The sequence below is a fragment of the Phaenicophaeus curvirostris genome, chromosome 23, assembly GCF_032191515.1.
Source record: "Phaenicophaeus curvirostris isolate KB17595 chromosome 23, BPBGC_Pcur_1.0, whole genome shotgun sequence".
In the NCBI taxonomy this organism is placed as follows: Eukaryota; Metazoa; Chordata; class Aves; order Cuculiformes; family Cuculidae; genus Phaenicophaeus; species Phaenicophaeus curvirostris.
In genome coordinates, this window is record NC_091414.1 from 624,708 (window position 1) to 641,822 (window position 17,115).

The window sequence follows — 17,115 nt, forward strand, 5'->3', positions numbered from 1 at the left end:
CGGGCTCTGAGAGGACCTCGCTGCCGACCCCAGGAGCCCCCCAGCCGCACCACGGGCCTGGCCGGCGTCGAGTGAGCAATGGCCCCTCCGCACAAGAAGGATGTTGAGGCTCTGGAGCGAGTCCAGAGAAGAGCAACGAAGATGGTGAGGGGGCTGGAGAACAGGCCTTGTGAGGAACGGCTGAGAGAGCTGGGGGTGTTTATCCTGGAGAAGAGGAGGCTGAGGGGAGACCTTATTGCTCTCTACAACTACCTGAAAGGAGGGTGTGGAGAGGAGGGAGCTGGCCTCTTCTCCCAAGTGACAGGGGACAGGACGAGAGGGAATGGCCTCAGGCTCCACCAGGGGAGGTTCAGGCTGGACATTAGGAAAAAATATTTCACGGAAAGGGTGATTGGTCCCTGGCAGAGGCTGCCCAGGGAGGGGGTTGAGTCCCCTTCCCTGGAGGGGTTTAAGGCACGGGTAGATGAGGTGCTAAAGGGCATGGTTTAGTGATTGATGGGAATGGTTGGACTCGATGATCCGGTGGGTCTCTTCCAAGCTGGTGATTCTGTGATTCTACGAACACCGGACACAGAACCCCGGTCCCGTGTGTCCCAGTGCTCCCAGCCGGACCCACCTGCGTGTGCTGGCGCTGCAGCCCCTGCCTGCTGGCACCCGGTAGCCACCAGGGCCACCTCGGCCACCGCGGCGGGACCCTCGCCGGGGCAGGATTGCCGGAGGGGCTCGGCAAAAGCGGGGTGTCCCCCCCACCCTGCGGTGTGAGGCTCGGCAGCCGGTGGCGAAGCTGGGGACGAGGCTCCTGTCCCCCCCAAGTCGTCACCGTTAATTAACCCGGCGGCTGGGTTTATTCCAGCAGCTCATCAAACCCTCGTTATCTCGGGATTGAGACCCCGGCGACGGCGAAACCTCCCGGCCGGTCCCGGGGAGGGCCCCTCCGCCTCCCCCCGCGGGGCTCGGGGCGGGACGGGGAAACTGAGGCAGCGCGGGGCCGGGCGAACCGAGCCGCCCCCGGGCCGGGGGAGGGACCCGAGCGGGGCTGCGGGCGGAGCCGGGGCCGCGCCTCCCGCTTCCCCGAGCCCAGCCGAGCCCAGCCGGCAGCACCGGGCAGCTCCCGGTGGCCCCGAGCGGTCCCGGGGGGCGCTGAGCCCGGCCGGGCTGTGCTGATCCTCCTCACCGGGAGGCAGCGGGAGGCAGCGGCGGCTGCGGGAGGCGCCGACCCCGGCCGAGCCGAGCCCCGCGGCCCCGGTGTCGCGGCCGGTACCGGCGGGGCCGGCGCTGTCCGCGGTGCTGAGCGGCGGGGCCCGGCGGGGCCCGCGGGGCGCGGCGGCCCCGGGGGATGGAGCCGTTCCTGGGCTGCACCGGCGCCGCGCTCCTGCTCTGCCTCAGCTCCGCCGGGCTCAGCCCCGTGCAGGCAGGTGAGGCCCGCGGGGACCGGGGGGGGCTCGGTGAGGGGGGGGGGGGTCCCCGCGTTCGGGGTCGGCGGGGGGCGCCGGTCGCGCAGCCCCGGGGTGCCCGGTGTGGGGAACGCGGTGCGGGAACGGGGGCAGAGCGAGCGGGGACCCTCGTGTCGCGGGGCGCAGCGCACCGGCAGTCACCCTCGGGACCCCCCTCCCCAAGTCCTGCTCCCCCCCAGCCCAGCCGGGAGCCCCCGAGGAGCCTCCTCTCCCGGGGTACAGCGCGTCCCGGGTGCTATCGCAGGGCCCTTCGCACCGAGCGGGTGCTCCGAGCTGGGGGATCCTTGGGGAAGGCGAAAGTCCCCATGAGCCAGCTCTAATTTTGGAGCCCCGCTCTCCGCCTCTGTACCCGCTGGGCTGAAGGCTCCACTCGAGCCCCGTGCGTGGGTGTCGTGGCTCAGCGGGTGCTTCCCTAGAGCCCTCAGCCAAGCTAGATGCCCTCCCCGGCTCCTCACAGGCAGCCGAGGGCTGTCTCCTGTCTCCCTCTGTCTCCCTCTTCCCCGCTCGATGGCTGCGAGACGTTGGTGGAACAGCTGCTTTGATTAGCAAAACGCTGATTGCCAGAATATCTCGCGTTCCGGGAGGCTGGGGGTGACTGTTAGGGATGCAGCACTCTGGGGAGTGGAAATTCCTGCCCCAAGCCAGCCCTGGGAGTTGCTGGAGTTCCATTCATCCCTGTCCTGCCTGTGCTGGGGCGACACAGCCCCCCGGATGCCTTCGGCCCCAACACACGCATCCTTGGCCAGACAGCGGCTCTCTGAAGTTGTCACCTCGCAACTGGCAGAGCCGTGGAGATTAATGAAACCTTCCCAAAAGGAGGGGTCGATGGGGAAAAGGCCGCGGCACAATGGAGGCGTCTGCGATTGTAACAGCCCTCCAGATTTTCTGTAAACTGGGCCACTTCCCCGCTCTTCCTTATCCTTGAATCACCTCATCCAGCCCCCGAGAGGAAACACGGAGCCGCGTCCCTGCCCGTAACGGCCCCCGCTCCCGTCCGACAGCAGCGCGATGTGTCCATGGCGCGCCACGAGCCAGGCAGCTCTGAGACACCGACAACTGCCCCGTCTCACGGCTCTGGCGGGCGGTGGGGAGGCAGGAGGCTTGGTGCTGGGCTCTGACGGAGCTGTGTGACCTTCGTGCTGTGCCTCGCAGCCCCGCTGCCTCCTCCTTCTGTGGTTTCCTTCACCAAGGGTTGTGGTGTCCTCTCCCCACGCCCCAGCGAGGCAGCGAACCTGTGCTGTCCCTGCTTTTCAGGGGGAGAAGAGGGGAACGAGGGTATGGAGTGATTTTCCCAAGGTCACATGGAGGTAGCAGCAGCTTCACCACCAGCTCTGTGTCCATGGTCCTACCTGACGATGCGGCCACCAGGCCGCCCAGGTGGGCAAGCCAGGAGTCACTGGAGAAGCTTGTGGAGACAAAACAGCCCCCAGGAGGGTCTGGCAGGGACCGCTGGTCCCTCCCCTGCAGACCCAGAGCTCATGCAAGTGGGTTTTAAATAATGCCTGTTGTGCCATCCCTGGGAAGGGACCTGACAGCATCGGTGCTAATTCCCCCTTGGATGGAGCAGCGAGGGCGGGCGAGCGAGCGGCACCGAGCTCAGACCCTGCTTTGAAAGAGCTTTGGGCAGTGAGGAGTGTTTTTAGGCAGGGTGATGCCAAGGGGAAAGAGAAGGGGAAGCAGGGCCAGGACAAGCTGAGAAGCAACCCCACAGTGACGCTGCGAGAGCCCCCAGCATCCCACCAGAGCTGCCCTCCCGCTCCCTCCCACTCTGCCTCCTCCAGAGGGTCCCTGAGGAAACATTCAGGGTGGCTGGCAAGTCAGAAATGCAATTTAATTTTCCCACAGCACCTGCTCCCGCAGCGGGATGGGCCCCCGGCCCCCTCCTCGTTAGCAGAGGTGATGAAGAGGGAGGTGAACTTTGCCAAGCTCAGTTAAGGGCTGTAAGAGCAGCAGGGTGATGCTGCCTAGCGATGAGAAAAGACCCCAAAAAGGCTACGGCCCCTGCATCTTGCCAGGGCAGCAGCAGCCCCGCACAGCTCGAGTCGGGTTTAGTTCTGTGAGGTGGAAGGGAAAGAGAACACGCTCCTCAGAAAGGTAAAACTGTGCCCTGCAGCACGTCTCTGGGCCCCCAGCGAGTCCCTTAGCAGCTCCTCCACCTCTGCTGCACAGAAAGGGTCCAAACCCCCTGGCTGGGCTCTGGTGGCTGCTCAGCTTTAGCACAGCTCGGTGCTCGGGTGCCTCTCTGGCTCGTTCTCACGCCCTGAGCCCCTCTGCAGCCCCAGCTCCGCTCTCCCCGTGAGGTGGGTCTCCATCCTCACCCCCTGCCCAGGCGGCCCCATGGCTGTGGGGCGAAGGAGAGCAAAGCGAAGGTGGCGACTGCGGCTGCTGCTCCCCACGCCTGCCCCGCGCTGGGCACGATCCCCTCTGCCCGGGGGCTGAGCTCCCCCAAACCAGGCAGGACCAACCCCAAGAGGCTCAGTGAGGGCACCGTGACCAGCCCGACACCGCCTGGAGATGGCAAAGCAACCCCCTTCTCATCCCACAGAGAGATTCCTGGCCAGCTGACGGGCGGCGTACGCACTTTATTGATTTCTGCATCCAGCGTAGGAGAGATTTAATTGAAATAGGGAGGTTTCTCACCTCAGTGTCAGCCTCTCAGCAGGGACGTCGCCGTGCAAAGCTGCCAGGGTTGTGCCATCCTCCTCCAAACTCTGTCTCCTGCTGGGAACACACGTGTGGGAAACGGATCCCTCCAGAGAGGGACAAGCTTGCTCCAGGAGCCACGCACGGGGGCTGTGCGGGATCCAGAAGCAGCCTTCACGGAGCGGTGCCCACGCAGCGGGTAATCCTGCTAGCGTTCAATGATAAATAAACCCCTCCTGGTTTATACCATGCCCAGAGGCCAAGTTAAGGCCTGACTCAAGTATAATTCAGTTGAAAGCAGAAATGTATTGAGCAGCGAAGCACACGAATCCTGCGTGTGCAGAGCCAGGCAGGGACCAGCCAGGGAGCACCCGGGAGAGGGATGGGCACCGGCACCCAGCCGCCGGCCGAGGAACCCCGGGGCTCGCTCACCTCTGAGAGCTCTCTCTCAGCTCTCTAAGATTACACTGGGTTGAGAAGAACAGGGAAAGGCTGTGGTGCCCAGTCGCGCCCGTGTGCTGAATAAAACAGCAGTGACTGCCCTGGGCTGGAGGGTGAAAACCCGAGTCAGGGCACTGGGGGATCCTAGGTGAGCCCAGCCTGGCTCTGGGGCTCAGAGGGGGGAAGGTCTGGCAGCACAGGATGGTCTGTTCTCCAAAGTAGAAATCTCCCTTGCTCCTGATAGCTGGGCTGGACACAGCGAGCATCTCCGTGCTTCCCGGAAGGCTCCATCCTCCCTGGCTGCATTTCCACCCCTACGCTGGGCACCCACTCAGTGAGGAATCGGCGACAGGGCAGGGGGTGGGAGAGGGCTGGCACAGGGCAGTGGGCAGCCAGCAGCAAATAATTGCTTCTTTCCCAGACAGAAGAACCACTGGCTGGTCTTTTTTCACTCTTTGCAGTTCTCTGAGCTCACCAAACAGCCCCGCTCGCCACGTGGCCCCAAGCAGCTGGCAGCGGTGGGTCCTGTTCCCTCCCACTCCCCTGCACGCTCCCTTCGTTCAAACCCTCAGGGAAGCTGAACGGAGCGCCAGCCCTCCCTACGTACCCGCTACAGCCGACAAGCAATTAGACCCACTGAAGGGAGCCGTGCTGGGAGAGCGAAGAAAGGCTCGGAGAAGCAGGAAAACAGGGCATTGTGTACCCGTGCTCAGAGAGGGGGCAGCAGGGCTTGATGGAGAACGTCACCTGGGACCTCATGGGATGCTCCTTCCCCTTGCAGGTCACATCCTTCCACCTCCCACATCTGCAGGGAAGGTTGTGATGCAGGAACAAAGAGCTGCTGGGATTTAAGGCTGACATTCACTGCTTCCCGAGGGAAAGGGCACGCAGCTTGCAGGTGGATTGCAGGGAACAAGCTGCTTCAGAGCCTGGGCAGGCGCTCTGCTCGCTGGACCATGTCCTGCGGGCTCTGAAGCAGCTGAGCCTTTCACAGCAGGAAAGGAGCTGCTGATGGGAGACGAGCTGACTGGTGTCCTGGAGAGCCCCTTTGCTCACCCTGAAAGCAGCACTGGGATAAGAAAAAAAAACCTTCCCTCTCATTTTCCCTCCCCAACCCATTTGCACTGTGGTTCCAATGGTGAGGTCAGCACAAGGGGCAGGCAGGTGAGCTCCTCTCCCCTATGCCAGTGGCCACTGCGTCGACAATGAAAAGCCAGGGAGAAATCAACCCAAAGCTATGAAGTGTAGGTTGTTTTTTAACTCTCTCTCACATAAAAGTCCATTAATACTCAGCAAAGCGTTTAATGAGAGGCTTGAAAGAGTCCTCAGCGTTAAGAGGAGCGGCTGATAGAGCTGGGGGTGTTTATCCTGGAGAAGAGGATGCTGAGGGGAGACCTCATTGCTCTCTCCAACTACCTAAAAGGAGCAGGCAGGTGCTGTGCTGTGCTCAGCGCACGAGAAAGGTTCAGTGCACAGTATATTCCTCGCTTTCTCACTCGCAGCGGGGAAGGAACAGCCCCTGGGGTCATCCCAGGGGGCTCTGTGCCCCCTCCCTGACCACCACAGCCCCAGAGGTGACATTTCCAGCGGCTGCACGTGGCTCTAGAAGGAGCCAAACGCTTGGATTCGGCAGCTCGAGGCCCTTGCCAGAGACACTGACCCCCTGCAGCCAGCTGGGAAAGAGAAATTCCATCTTTCCCACCTGTCTTCCCCGAGCTGGCACCACAAAGAGCCGCAACTGGAACAGGGAGCCAAAAGCAGGGTGGTTATCTTGGAAAAGTGATTGGGGTTTAGAAAGCCATGATCTCATCGCGCATCTCCCGCGCGCGGGGAGAAAAGCATCCTCATGGGATGAAATTTCGGTTCCAAATTATTCACTCAGATCTGGGAGCAGGAAACTCATTTTCCTGGCTTTGTATTTCTGTCAAGCGCTGTGCTTAATTCTCTTTTCATACTGCTTTTATGCTGGTTTGACACCATTGATTTATGTGGAGCTACTCCTAATCTGTGGCAGTGAAAGGAAAGGTGTGCTCGGATCTGCTGCCCTAGATTTCATTGAATTACCTGCTGACTCCAGCCACCCCGGCTCTCTCCCAGGTGTTACTACGAAGGCAGTTTTCTGGAGTGCTCTCCACCTTCCACACCAGCCGATTTCCCCCCTGCTCCCATTCCCAGTCCGGCTTTGCAGGCTCCAAGCGCTGGGTTGCAGCGTTGTCGAGTGCCTCGCAGCCCTGCGCCCTCACTCTCCAATTCCCAGAGAGGCTGTTTGCTGCTCTTCTCCACCTCTGCTAGGTCTCCCCAACTCCTCCACCTCTTAGGTCGTCAGGAAACTTTTTGTGCTGCGTGTCCCTCAAGGTCACTCATCTCAAAGGGTCTAAGGCACCAGTCGGGACGCTCCGTGTGTTCCCTCTTCCCAGCCTGAAGCTTTGTCCCTGGCACTCAGCTCTCTGTTCCTGTGGGGTTAATTCATCTCTTTTCAAAGGTCTCCTCAAGCTAAGCTGCATGAATCAATGGTCGCTCCTAAAAAAAAATTTAGCTCCTAAAAATATCCAAGAAAGACACTCAGTCCGGGGTTTGACTGCCCCGCCGTGCTTTGAGAAGGGCGAAGAGCCTGACTGCAGCTGGAGACTGTTTTGTTTCCCTTCTCCCAATTCCGTCATGCCCTCCGTATGTTCCAGCAAATTCATGAGGCATGACTCACACGCCTTCCCTGGACACATTCCCGTCTGCTGACTGCCCCTTCCTAAAATTAGACCCTGCTCTGGGTGGCACCCGGGGTCGGTCACGGGGGGAGCGAGGAGCTGCAGCCCCACGTCCCTGCCCGGGACAGCAGGGAGCGAGGCTGGGAGACGCTGGTGCTCAGGCTGAGGAGGATGATCCCTCTGCCCCGCTCTGCTTGGCCTTGGCCCCACAGGGGTGAGGACGATAAACGGTTCCATTCTTTGTGAGCTGACGAGGGACCATTCCCTGAAGTCCAGACCCGGAGCGATGAGAACACCCGGGGTCACCACCAACTCCATCACCTACTCCAGAGAGGGAGGACACCTCCTCCTGTGAAATCCTGGAGACCACGATTGCTCGCTGCTCCTCCTTCCAAAGTCCCAAATTCAATGGCCTCAGCCCTGCGCCTTTCAGTGATGCCTTTAGCTCACCGAAGGACTCGCTAGTCTGGGTCCCACCGGCTCCTCCAAGCCTCCTGTCGCTGAGGTCTCGGTGGTGGGGGGTCCCATCGGCTCAGAAGGGGAGCTCTGAACCTGGACGCTGGGTCTTATTTAGGAAGGAGAGAAAGGAATAAGGTCATTGCTCTCCTAAATGCAGAGCAACATTGGCATTCATCTGGGGAATTTTGTGCTCCTGTTATTTCCCCTGTTCCCGGGGGAGCATTCACGGGGAGTGAAGTCAGTGGGTAGGAGTCACTGACACTACAGCGAGAATATTTTTGGCCACATTCGGGCGTCTGGGACCGGCTGTAAATCCAGCAGGTGTTGCTGGAGATGTGCACACGTGCATCCTCCTTTTACTGTTGACCTCAGCCCCAGCCCCAGCAGGGCAGCGTTGTGCAATGTTTACAAAGCAATGGAAGCATTATTCTTTGATGAGAGTAAGAAAAAAAAAATTACTCCTTCTCACCCTGCGACCTCCTGGGGCAGTCGGAGTCCTAAGAGGTTTGTTAGCATCTCCTGCCTTTGGGTCTGTGGCATGAGCTGGAGACTGAGAATTAGCCTTGAGCGGAGGAGAGGGAGCAGGAGTCCAACCCTCTGCCCAGAGCACGGGAAGGACCGTGCCAAGCCTGCAAGGTGGAACCTTCCCCTGAGAGGCCAAGAAGGGCAGCTCTCTCGGGAAGAGGCTCCCGGTGAAAGGAGCAGGAGCCTGGCTGGGATCTCACAGTCCGGCTCACTCTGCGGGAGAAGCAGCTGCGCTCGGGAGTTGGGAACGAACCGGGAGCCTCAGGCTGCTGCCTCCACGGGCTGCCCTTCACTTGACAATGCTCCGTTGGGGCTGGAGCAGCGTGTCCTGTCCTGTGGGCTGCAAGCAGAGGGTGGCTGGATGCCCTCCAACCACCTGAGAAATGCCTGTCAAAATGTGTATAAAAATGTTCTGTCAAAGTAGCAGAAAAAGCAAAAAACACTCCCGTTCACTGCTCCTGAACCTCAAGCCCCTAGAGTGCTCGTCAAGGCACTGTTTTCATCCTTCCAAGGCAGATTTTGCATTTCCTTCCAGCCGTCACTGTCAGGCTGTCCCAGGGAACATCAGGGACAACACGGTACGTGGCTGGGGAGGATGAGAAGAACGAGCTGCTCGGTGCTGTGCTGTTTCCAGGGGTCAGATATTTCACACATGAACACAACTCAGTCTCAGTGGAGATCTAGAACCTCACTGGTGACTGGGACATGGAGCACCTGCACCTTCCAGGTGCTGTACCCAGCGCCACATACTGGAAGGACCATGAACAAGGTCCTTCCCAGCCCTTCCCTCCCCTTGCTCGTCTCCCGCGTGCGGCTGTGACTTTGCCCCGTAAAGGCTCTGCTCTCCCTCCTTGCAGACAGCCCGTCGGCTCCCGTAAATGTCACAGTCAAACACCTGAAAGCCAACTCGGCCGTTGTGACTTGGGATGTTCTGGAAGATGAAGTTGTCATTGGATTTGCAGTTTCCCAACAGGTACGGCGCCTACAGTTACCTGGTTTCAGTCACGTTCATCCTCACCCCAGGCCCCTTCAGTTTCCAAGCTCTCGTGCTGCAGTTTAAGGCCATTCCTTCCCGTCCCTCGTGGCCTGGGAGGGGACTTGGTTTCCCGTCCTCTTTGCAGCAGCTCTTGGTGCATTGGTAGCTGCAGAGAGGAAAGGGTCTGGTGATCTCCACGTCCGTGGTGGGCAGGGCAGAAGCAGTGGCCTTAGATGGCAGCGGTGCCCGGGGGAGGCCTCTCCACCACTCTGTGCTCTCCTCTCTCGGCTTCCAGAAGAAGGACGTGCGGATGCTGCGCTTCATCCAGGAGGTGAACACCACCACCCGCTCCTGTGCCCTCTGGGACCTAGAGGAGGACACTGAGTACATTGTGCATGTCCAGTCCATCAGCATCCAAGGCCAGAGCCCTGCCAGTGAGCCAGTCCTCTTCAAGACCCCCAGGGAAGCTGAGAAACTAGCCTCTAAAAATAAAGGCAAGTGTGGGTGAGTTCCTGTGTGGCCCCTGGGGCGCCCAGGCAGCGTAGGGCTCTGCGGAGAGGAAAGCACCGTCCTGTGCGGTGAGAACATCTGGGTTACACGCACACAGGGCTGAGTGCCCCCTCCCAGCCCCACGTGGACGAGTGGGATGCCCTGAGCACACCCTGCAGACAAGGCTGATGGATGAGCAGAGCGAGAGGGAGATGCTGCCCAAGGCTGGATGCTCATTTCCCCTCTTTCAGATGAGGTTTAACAGGCAGAGTTAGGAGAAGGCGGCTTCCAGCCTGGGAGCAGCGTGTCCAGCATCCCTGCGAGTGGAGAATGCCAGGGAAAGCTCCCGAGCAGCTGTGAACACACGTGGAACCAGACTCCACTGTGCTCACAGGGCATTTGTGGGGATTTGCTGAGCCTCCTGTGCTTGGATTCCAGGACACCAGGTGGTAAAATACCCAGAGAATCCCACTTGTCTTACACATCAACAATTTCTGCCAAATCACAGAATGAGAGAAAGCTGAGGGACCCCTTGAGACCACCCAGTCCAAACCCCAGCTCAGGCAGGGGCAGCTACAGCAGGTTGTCCGGGATCGCGTCCAGCTGGGTTTTGAGAATCTCCGTGGGGGAAATCAGGCAATTCTTTACTGGCAACTCCTTGGCGTGTTCCTCCTAAGCCAAACCAGATGGTTGAAGGCTTCCCATCAGCAAGAATCTCTGCTACAAAAAGGGCTGAGGAGCACAGGGGCCTGGGACACAAAGGGTCATTCCCTGCCTGTTGCAGGTTTTCGGCTGTGGCTCCTAGGATGTTGTGAGTTCTTGGCTCCTCTCTGCTAAAATGATTTAGTGTCTGTAAATACTGACTTGCTGCATGCCTGAAAGCACGAAGAGGAGCATTGCCTCCCTCCCTGGAGGCCTGAGCTGTAATCTCTGTAGTGCTTGGAAGCCAAGGAGGCATCACGCCCTGCAAAAAGGCTCCGCTCATTTCCGAATCCCATGGCTCCACTGAAAAATATCAGTCCAGGCTTCCCATTCTGGAGCTGGGAGGGATGTTTGAGCAGGCAAGGGGCTCAAGGGGCTGTGACGGGTGCAGCGACGGGTGCAGCCGGCGCCAGCAGAGACCAGGGATGGAGCAGAGCGAGCAGCCAAGGGGACAGATAACACGGACTTACCCCACGGCGGCTCCGCTGGGGGAACTGCCTGTCGATCCCATCTGGCTGCTCCTCCATCGCCCCGTCTCGGGCTGTCGGGGGCTGCGGATGCTCCACCAGCTCAAAGTGCCCCTCGTGCTGCTGGTGAGACTGACGGGTGAGGACGCTCCCCCTGGCAGCTTTGACCCCAACGCGCGGATGATTCGAGTCCAGGGCGCCGTGCAACCAGCACCTGGCGCAGCCGGGGCCGCGCGGTTGGGTTTCACGCTCTCCCTTTCCCCCCGTGCAGATGAGGTGACGATGAAGGAGATGGCGAAAAACCAACAGCTGCGAGCGGGGGAAATCCTCATCATCGTTGTGGTGTTGTTCATGTGGGCAGGTCAGTTCAACCTCTCCGTCAAAGCGTCTAACATCCCTGGGTCGCCTGTGTGATCATGTAAAACCTGAAAAGAAACCCTTTCCTCCACAACAAGCCGCGCACACGGAGCTGTGAGGGCACCTTGGCTCCGTCTGCAGCACCGTGAGCCGGGCAGTGCCAAAAGCAGGTGAATTGGTGGCTGATCTGGTCCAGCAGAAAGCAGAGATTGGCCCCGATGAACCCATTGCCTAACTCGCCATGGCGAATCCTGCGATCTCCGCGTGATAACGCCCTCAGCCACCCAGCAGGGTGCCCCGAGCCCTTCAGATGACACAGGGCGCTGTAATTATCTGGCTGTTAGACTCCAACCTCCATGCAAACAGAAGTTTAAACATCTTGCTCTCCCCTCTCACTGCTCTACACACACTAAATGCACTTTGGAATCAATTAAGGTAATGGAAGCATTGAAAGAACAAATGGCCCAAACCACCCAGACACCAATAAATTCAGATCCTCTCAGCATCTGCTATTAAAATACAAACAGTCGTGTTGGATAGGAGGAGGAGGGACATCAGCAAAATGTGCGATGGGCAGAGACAGGACAGACCCTAACGGCCTCTGACCCGTAAACGAGCTCCTTCAGTGTGAGGATCCCTCACCACGACCTTCTGCAATACGTACAAACACATCAGCTAAACTTCCAAAGAGAACCAAGAGTCTGCTAGGAGTCTGAGACCACATTTCCCCAGACCTTAGGGCAAACTGTACCTGGGGCAGGTCTTACGTGTGTGTTTTAAACTAGCAAATAGGGAGAGGAAAATGCCTCCTACTCCTGCTCCGTCATCCCGGCGTGTCCGGAGCGGCTGCATCCAGCCCTTCAGCCTGTTCAGTTTGGGAATTACATGCATGACTTAATGGGAAATAAAGTTTGCACGTTTGTTTTCTATTTTGGGCCCCAGGCTCCCCTGGCTGCCAGTCAGCTGCTACTCCTGCTGCAGCATAAAACATTCATGAAATACCATTTGCTCCCCGTGAGTCGCAGAGCACGGAGCCCAAGGGGGGTCAGGCGACCCCAGGAAATTGCCAGGGAGGGAAATTAACACCACAGTAAATCTGTGATCCTTAAACGACAACCTTTGCCACTCAGTAACGCCCGGGGCTGCAGCAGCATCGTGCTCCGCGGAGCAGGGTGTGATGATCTGGTGAAAGCTTCAACAGTGTTTTGCTATCAGGGAAGCTGGAATATTTTTTCAGTAAGGGAGAAGCCGCATCTGCCTGAGTTTACGTAACCTCTGTGCTTGGAACCTGCAGGCAGAGAAGTTACTCGGTCAAAATGTCACATAAAAGCTTCTGAGAAAGACATTTGCAGCTTCTGATGTGCCATTGCTGCCCCTGCTTTTCCCTTCGTGCACCTGCCTGTGTGGGAGGAAATTTCCTCTGGCAGCCTTGGCACCTTTGCAGGTGTCGTCCTGGCTGGTGCCACACCTGGGCAGGTACAGTACCAGCCCCTCACCTGCCAGCTCCAGCTCCTTCCCTCCACCCCTGAGGAGAAAGATCAGAGGACACATTTCCACTAACCAGAAATTCCAGGAGCTCCTGTGTTTGCAAAGCCAAGATCCCACTGAATCGCACAGCGAGCGCTCGTAGCTATCCACACGTTGGGGCTTCGAACGCTCATCCTATTTAATGACAGGGAAGCTGGAATATAATTAATCTTCTGATCTTCTGTCTAATGAGTTTAGCGTGGAATTAGGAATCGAGAAGGAAACAGCCATCGGCTGGCTGGCTGTGTTAGAAACAATCCTTAGGAGCGATGTGAACGCTGCCGAGATCTCTCTGAGAAAGCACAAAGCCGGCGGGCGAGCGCGGGGGGCTCTGATCTCAGCAGGCTCCGGGGCTGAGCTCGTTTGTCTGATCGCTAACGGTTTTTCCTGTTAGGGGTGATCGCCCTGTTCTGCAGACAGTACGATATCATCAAAGATAATGAGCCAAATAACAGCAAGGAGAAAGCCAAGAGCGCCTCGGAGAACAGCACTCCCGAGCACCAGAGCGGGGGGCTCCTCCGCAGCAAGGTGAGCCTCCAGCTGGGCCTCAGCTAAAGTACCCAGAGACCACCCTCGGTTAAACATCCTCGCTCCGGCCCCCTCCCTCCGGCTGGAGTGCAGAGAGGAACCCCCCTCCCATCCACGCACCACGGCTTCGTCGGTGTCCTGAGCCCCGCGGGCACATTGGGACCCCAGCCCCTCGCCGCCGCCTCCAGACCAGCCCACGTGCCCACCAGTAAAACTGATTTCAGGCTCCGTTTCTGAAGTGTCCCTGGAACGAGAATGCCCTGAATGAGAATGCTGCAGCCCCTGAGCTGCTGGGGGCGTTGGATGGTGCGGAGCGAAGGGGATATCGTGCCTGTAATTAACTGAGGGGCTGATCTGCAGGACCCCGGCTGGTGACACAAACCTTTGTCTCCTCTTCTCTTCCAGTTCCCAAAAAACAATCCCTCAGTGAACATCATCGAGGCGTGACAGACAGCCTGCCGTCTGATCGATGGACCATTCCTCACTCTCACCGTCTGCCGCTGAGCCTCGATGGCCAGGGAGGTGAAACATCGCTGAAGCGATTCGGGAACAGATCTAGCAGTTGCCACTTGCTGGCACACACCTCCTCGTCTGCGCTCTGCAAAACATCTGGCCAGAAAGAAAAAATCCTGCAAAAACAACCCTGAAAACCAGACAACTAAGATGGAAAAGCATCAAAGAGAGGGAGCTGCTGCCGGTGCTCCCGGGCTGGACTCGTGAATCACCCGGGCTGGAGCAACCGCACTCGTTCACGGGCTCCTCTCCACCCTCACACTCCGCCTTCTGGAGCAATTTCCCTGTCTTTGGAGATGCACCAGGGTTTGTTGTATCTCTATTTTGTCACTCCATTCTGGCAGCATTAAGCTGAGCGCAGGCATCACTCCCTGTCACTCCTCTCCAAACAAGAAAGGAGAAAAGCTCATGGCAGACACGACACCGGCAACCAGATTTCGGCTGCTCTGCGCTCTTGGCTCGCTTCGTTCCATTGATGTGTGTTGTGTAACACGTCGTGCAGGTGGGGTTTAAAACAAAAAAAGAACAAAAGGCGTACCCTGGCTCCCCTCCGCGCTGCGAGGGCTCCCCGGTGGCTCTCCAGCTGGGCTGCAGCACATCTCCACCTCTGCTGTCTCTCCTGTCTCGCACTGGTGCTCTTTATCTCGGATAATCACGGCACACCAAACACTGAGGCTCACACCAACACGAGGGGAAACCAAGAGCCGTTATTTAGCTTCCAGGATAATTTCAACCATTTTCATCGTGGTCTTTTCAGCCAGGCCGGACTCCACCACCAGTGTGAAAAAAGGCCCATTAAAATGTAGCCAGTCAGCAAAAAAAAAAAAAAGAATAAACTCCCAATACCGGTTGCTATGCAAGGTCTCCGGCGGCGACGGCCGTTCACTGCGAAAGGCTCTTGCCTAAGGGACCTTTTTTTGAGGGCTTAAGTTCTAAAATTGCTTCTTTTCGTAGGGTTCCTGGGGGAAGGTCTGGTTCTCCCTACACATCCCGTCTGCACTATTTTTGTGATGCTGTAAAGCCGGGCGTGTGTGGGAGGCGACGCTCCAGAAAGAGGAGGACAATGAAGAGGAAGGGGCTGGGGTTCTCCTCTCATTAAGTGCTTGATGTTTGTAAGCTGATGGGATCCCCAGGACTGCTGGTGCCCTGGAAGCTGGGAGATGCAAGTCCATCACACAGAAACGATTTTCTCTTTGTAGCGTGCCATGGGGTATCTGTGTTTATTTAACTGCTCCACAAGACCACTCCATATGCACTAGGGGATGAGGCAAGATCCTACTTGTTCCACCAAGTACCCCAACAGGTTGTCCTGAGTAGGGTTTGGATCTCGTTACAACAAACCTGCTCTCAGATGAGCCTGGTTGAAAAGTCCCTGCAAAGAAACAGGCTGGCAGTAAGAGAATTCAGCCGTCCCGCCTCTTCCACTGCTACCAGCCTTTCCAAAATAGCTGATGTGGGAGAAAGACACTGGGAAGTCTGTGTGTGGATGTGTCGGTGAACACACACGGGCTTCCCCTGTGCTGGTTCCAGAGGGCAGGACAGCCCCAAAGGTCTCTCCAGTGGATCCTTTGCCAGAACATACTCCTCCTCCATCACCACGAGGGAGAGGTCGACACCTCTGATACAGACAGAGCAATAAACATTTTATAATGTACAATAAAAGATTAAAAGCGTATCTTGTGTCCTTGTGACGTCCAAATTCAGGAACATTTCATCTTTGTGCAGAACACTTACCACAGAACAGAGGAATTCCTCCGTATTTCCCCGGGAATACGGCACAAAATGTTTCCTCAGTGTCTGGGTGTAGAAAGCCAGAGAGGTTCAGAGTGCATGCTGGCTGTAGGACGAGGGGGAAAGACCTTAAACCATAAATATCACCACAGCCGTACCTAGTAAGACTCTTCAGACATGTCTGTTAGCTCCCAAGAAAGAAAGTCACTCGGAATCCATATCCCTGTAAAGGGAGATCTCGGACAGATGGTGCAGCGTGTGCAGAGCGAACAGGGAGATGCTCTCCCAGAATCCTAGAGCAGCAGCCAAGCAGGCGGCCTCGGAAGCCTGTGAGTGAGGGAATTCAGCCGGGTAGTTTGGCAGATTTGGGGGTTGGGGAGTTCTGTCCCTGTTTTTAAAGACAGTTGTCCCAAGGAATTCAGACCGTATCTCCTGTTTTACAGTAACTGTTGTTCCCCAGTGACAGGTTTCAACTATTTCTGTCCTAACAGAGAGATTTGGAAGAAAAGAATCGAATTGTAAAGCATGAGCATCCATGCAGAGTTAAGTACTCGCACTCTAAGTAGGCAGAAGGGTTGTCATTACGTTCCATAACTGCCAGCTTTAAAAGTACAGCAATAATGCTGTTCAGGAGAAAAAGGAAAAAAAAATCTAGTCTGGCAGCAACTCCGCTCCCCAGAGGCGGACACCAAGCTCCCATTCGAGGGATTCTCGTAAAGGAAACATTTCCAGAACCAGGAACTGAAGTGATGTGCTAAATCCACACTTTAGAAAAGGTGTTTCCCATCACAGGAGAAGAAAGTTACTTAATATCCTACTTTTCTGAGGGTCATAATCAAAGGTCTCGCTGCTCCTCCAGCATCAGCTCCCACTGTCACTGGGAGAGTCAGATACTGATAAGACTCGGGGTCTGCGGGGCTTCAGGCTCCAGCCCATCTGCAGAAGAGACACCTCATTCTCCTCGACAGTTGCCAAGAGATGCTGCTGGGGTGCTTTACAGTCAATAAAGGGGAGAGATCTGGGGAAAAGCGAGACAGCACGGAGGACAGTCCTGCTGGGCCCCAGCAGAACACGCTCTGAAGGCCACCCACACTTCCCCACGTGGTTCTGCCCCAGCGCTGGAAGCAGGAGCTGGGGAAGGGAGGTTTCAATAAAAAGCTGCAAGTGGGAGTGCGCTGGCACGGCAGGGATCCAGCACGCCCTGCAGGAACCAGCTCCCTGCTGAACCCCAAAGCAAAGGGGAGCAGCCCTCACGGCAGCGCTGCCGATGCTGGGGAGCCCTGGGGATGGATCCTGTTGAGTTCCCAGGATCAGCTGAGCAGAGACCAGGGGCACAAGGAGCAAGGGGCTGCAAACAGCCCTCGGCCAGCGCACGCAATGCCTGTTTGAAGTTAAGCACCACTTGCCTCCATCCTTCCGAGCACTGCAATGTTATGCCTACAAGTACAATTTAGCCAATATATTCCTCCCCCGTGAGTTTAGGGAAGCAGAGGCGCAGGAGGCAGTGTGGAGCAAACAATCCTGCACAGCGGGGCCTTCCAATTCACAACACGCGCTCCTCGCCACCCTCCTCCCGCACAACGAGCGGCAGCACAGGGTCT

The 17,115-nt window shown here is 57.6% G+C and overlaps 1 protein-coding gene across 2 annotated transcripts; it reads left to right on the forward strand.

Moving 5' to 3' along the window:
* The first annotated feature begins 1,302 nt into the window (after positions 1-1,302).
* Positions 1,303-15,475, forward strand: FNDC5 (fibronectin type III domain containing 5). 2 transcript variants are annotated; one of them, XM_069875085.1, is made up of 6 exons: positions 1,303-1,415; positions 9,082-9,197; positions 9,496-9,694; positions 11,130-11,219; positions 13,137-13,270; positions 13,676-15,475. In XM_069875085.1, the coding sequence occupies exons 1-6, from the start codon at positions 1,337-1,339 to the stop codon at positions 13,715-13,717; spliced, it is 660 nt and encodes a 219-aa protein (XP_069731186.1). In that variant the 5' UTR covers positions 1,303-1,336; the 3' UTR covers positions 13,718-15,475. The 2 variants fall into 2 exon arrangements, with proteins under 2 accessions (XP_069731186.1, XP_069731187.1); XM_069875086.1 differs by lacking the exon at positions 1,303-1,415 and adding an exon at positions 6,506-6,635 and having other exon boundaries at positions 13,676-15,474.
* Positions 15,476-17,115: the final 1,640 nt, after the last annotated feature.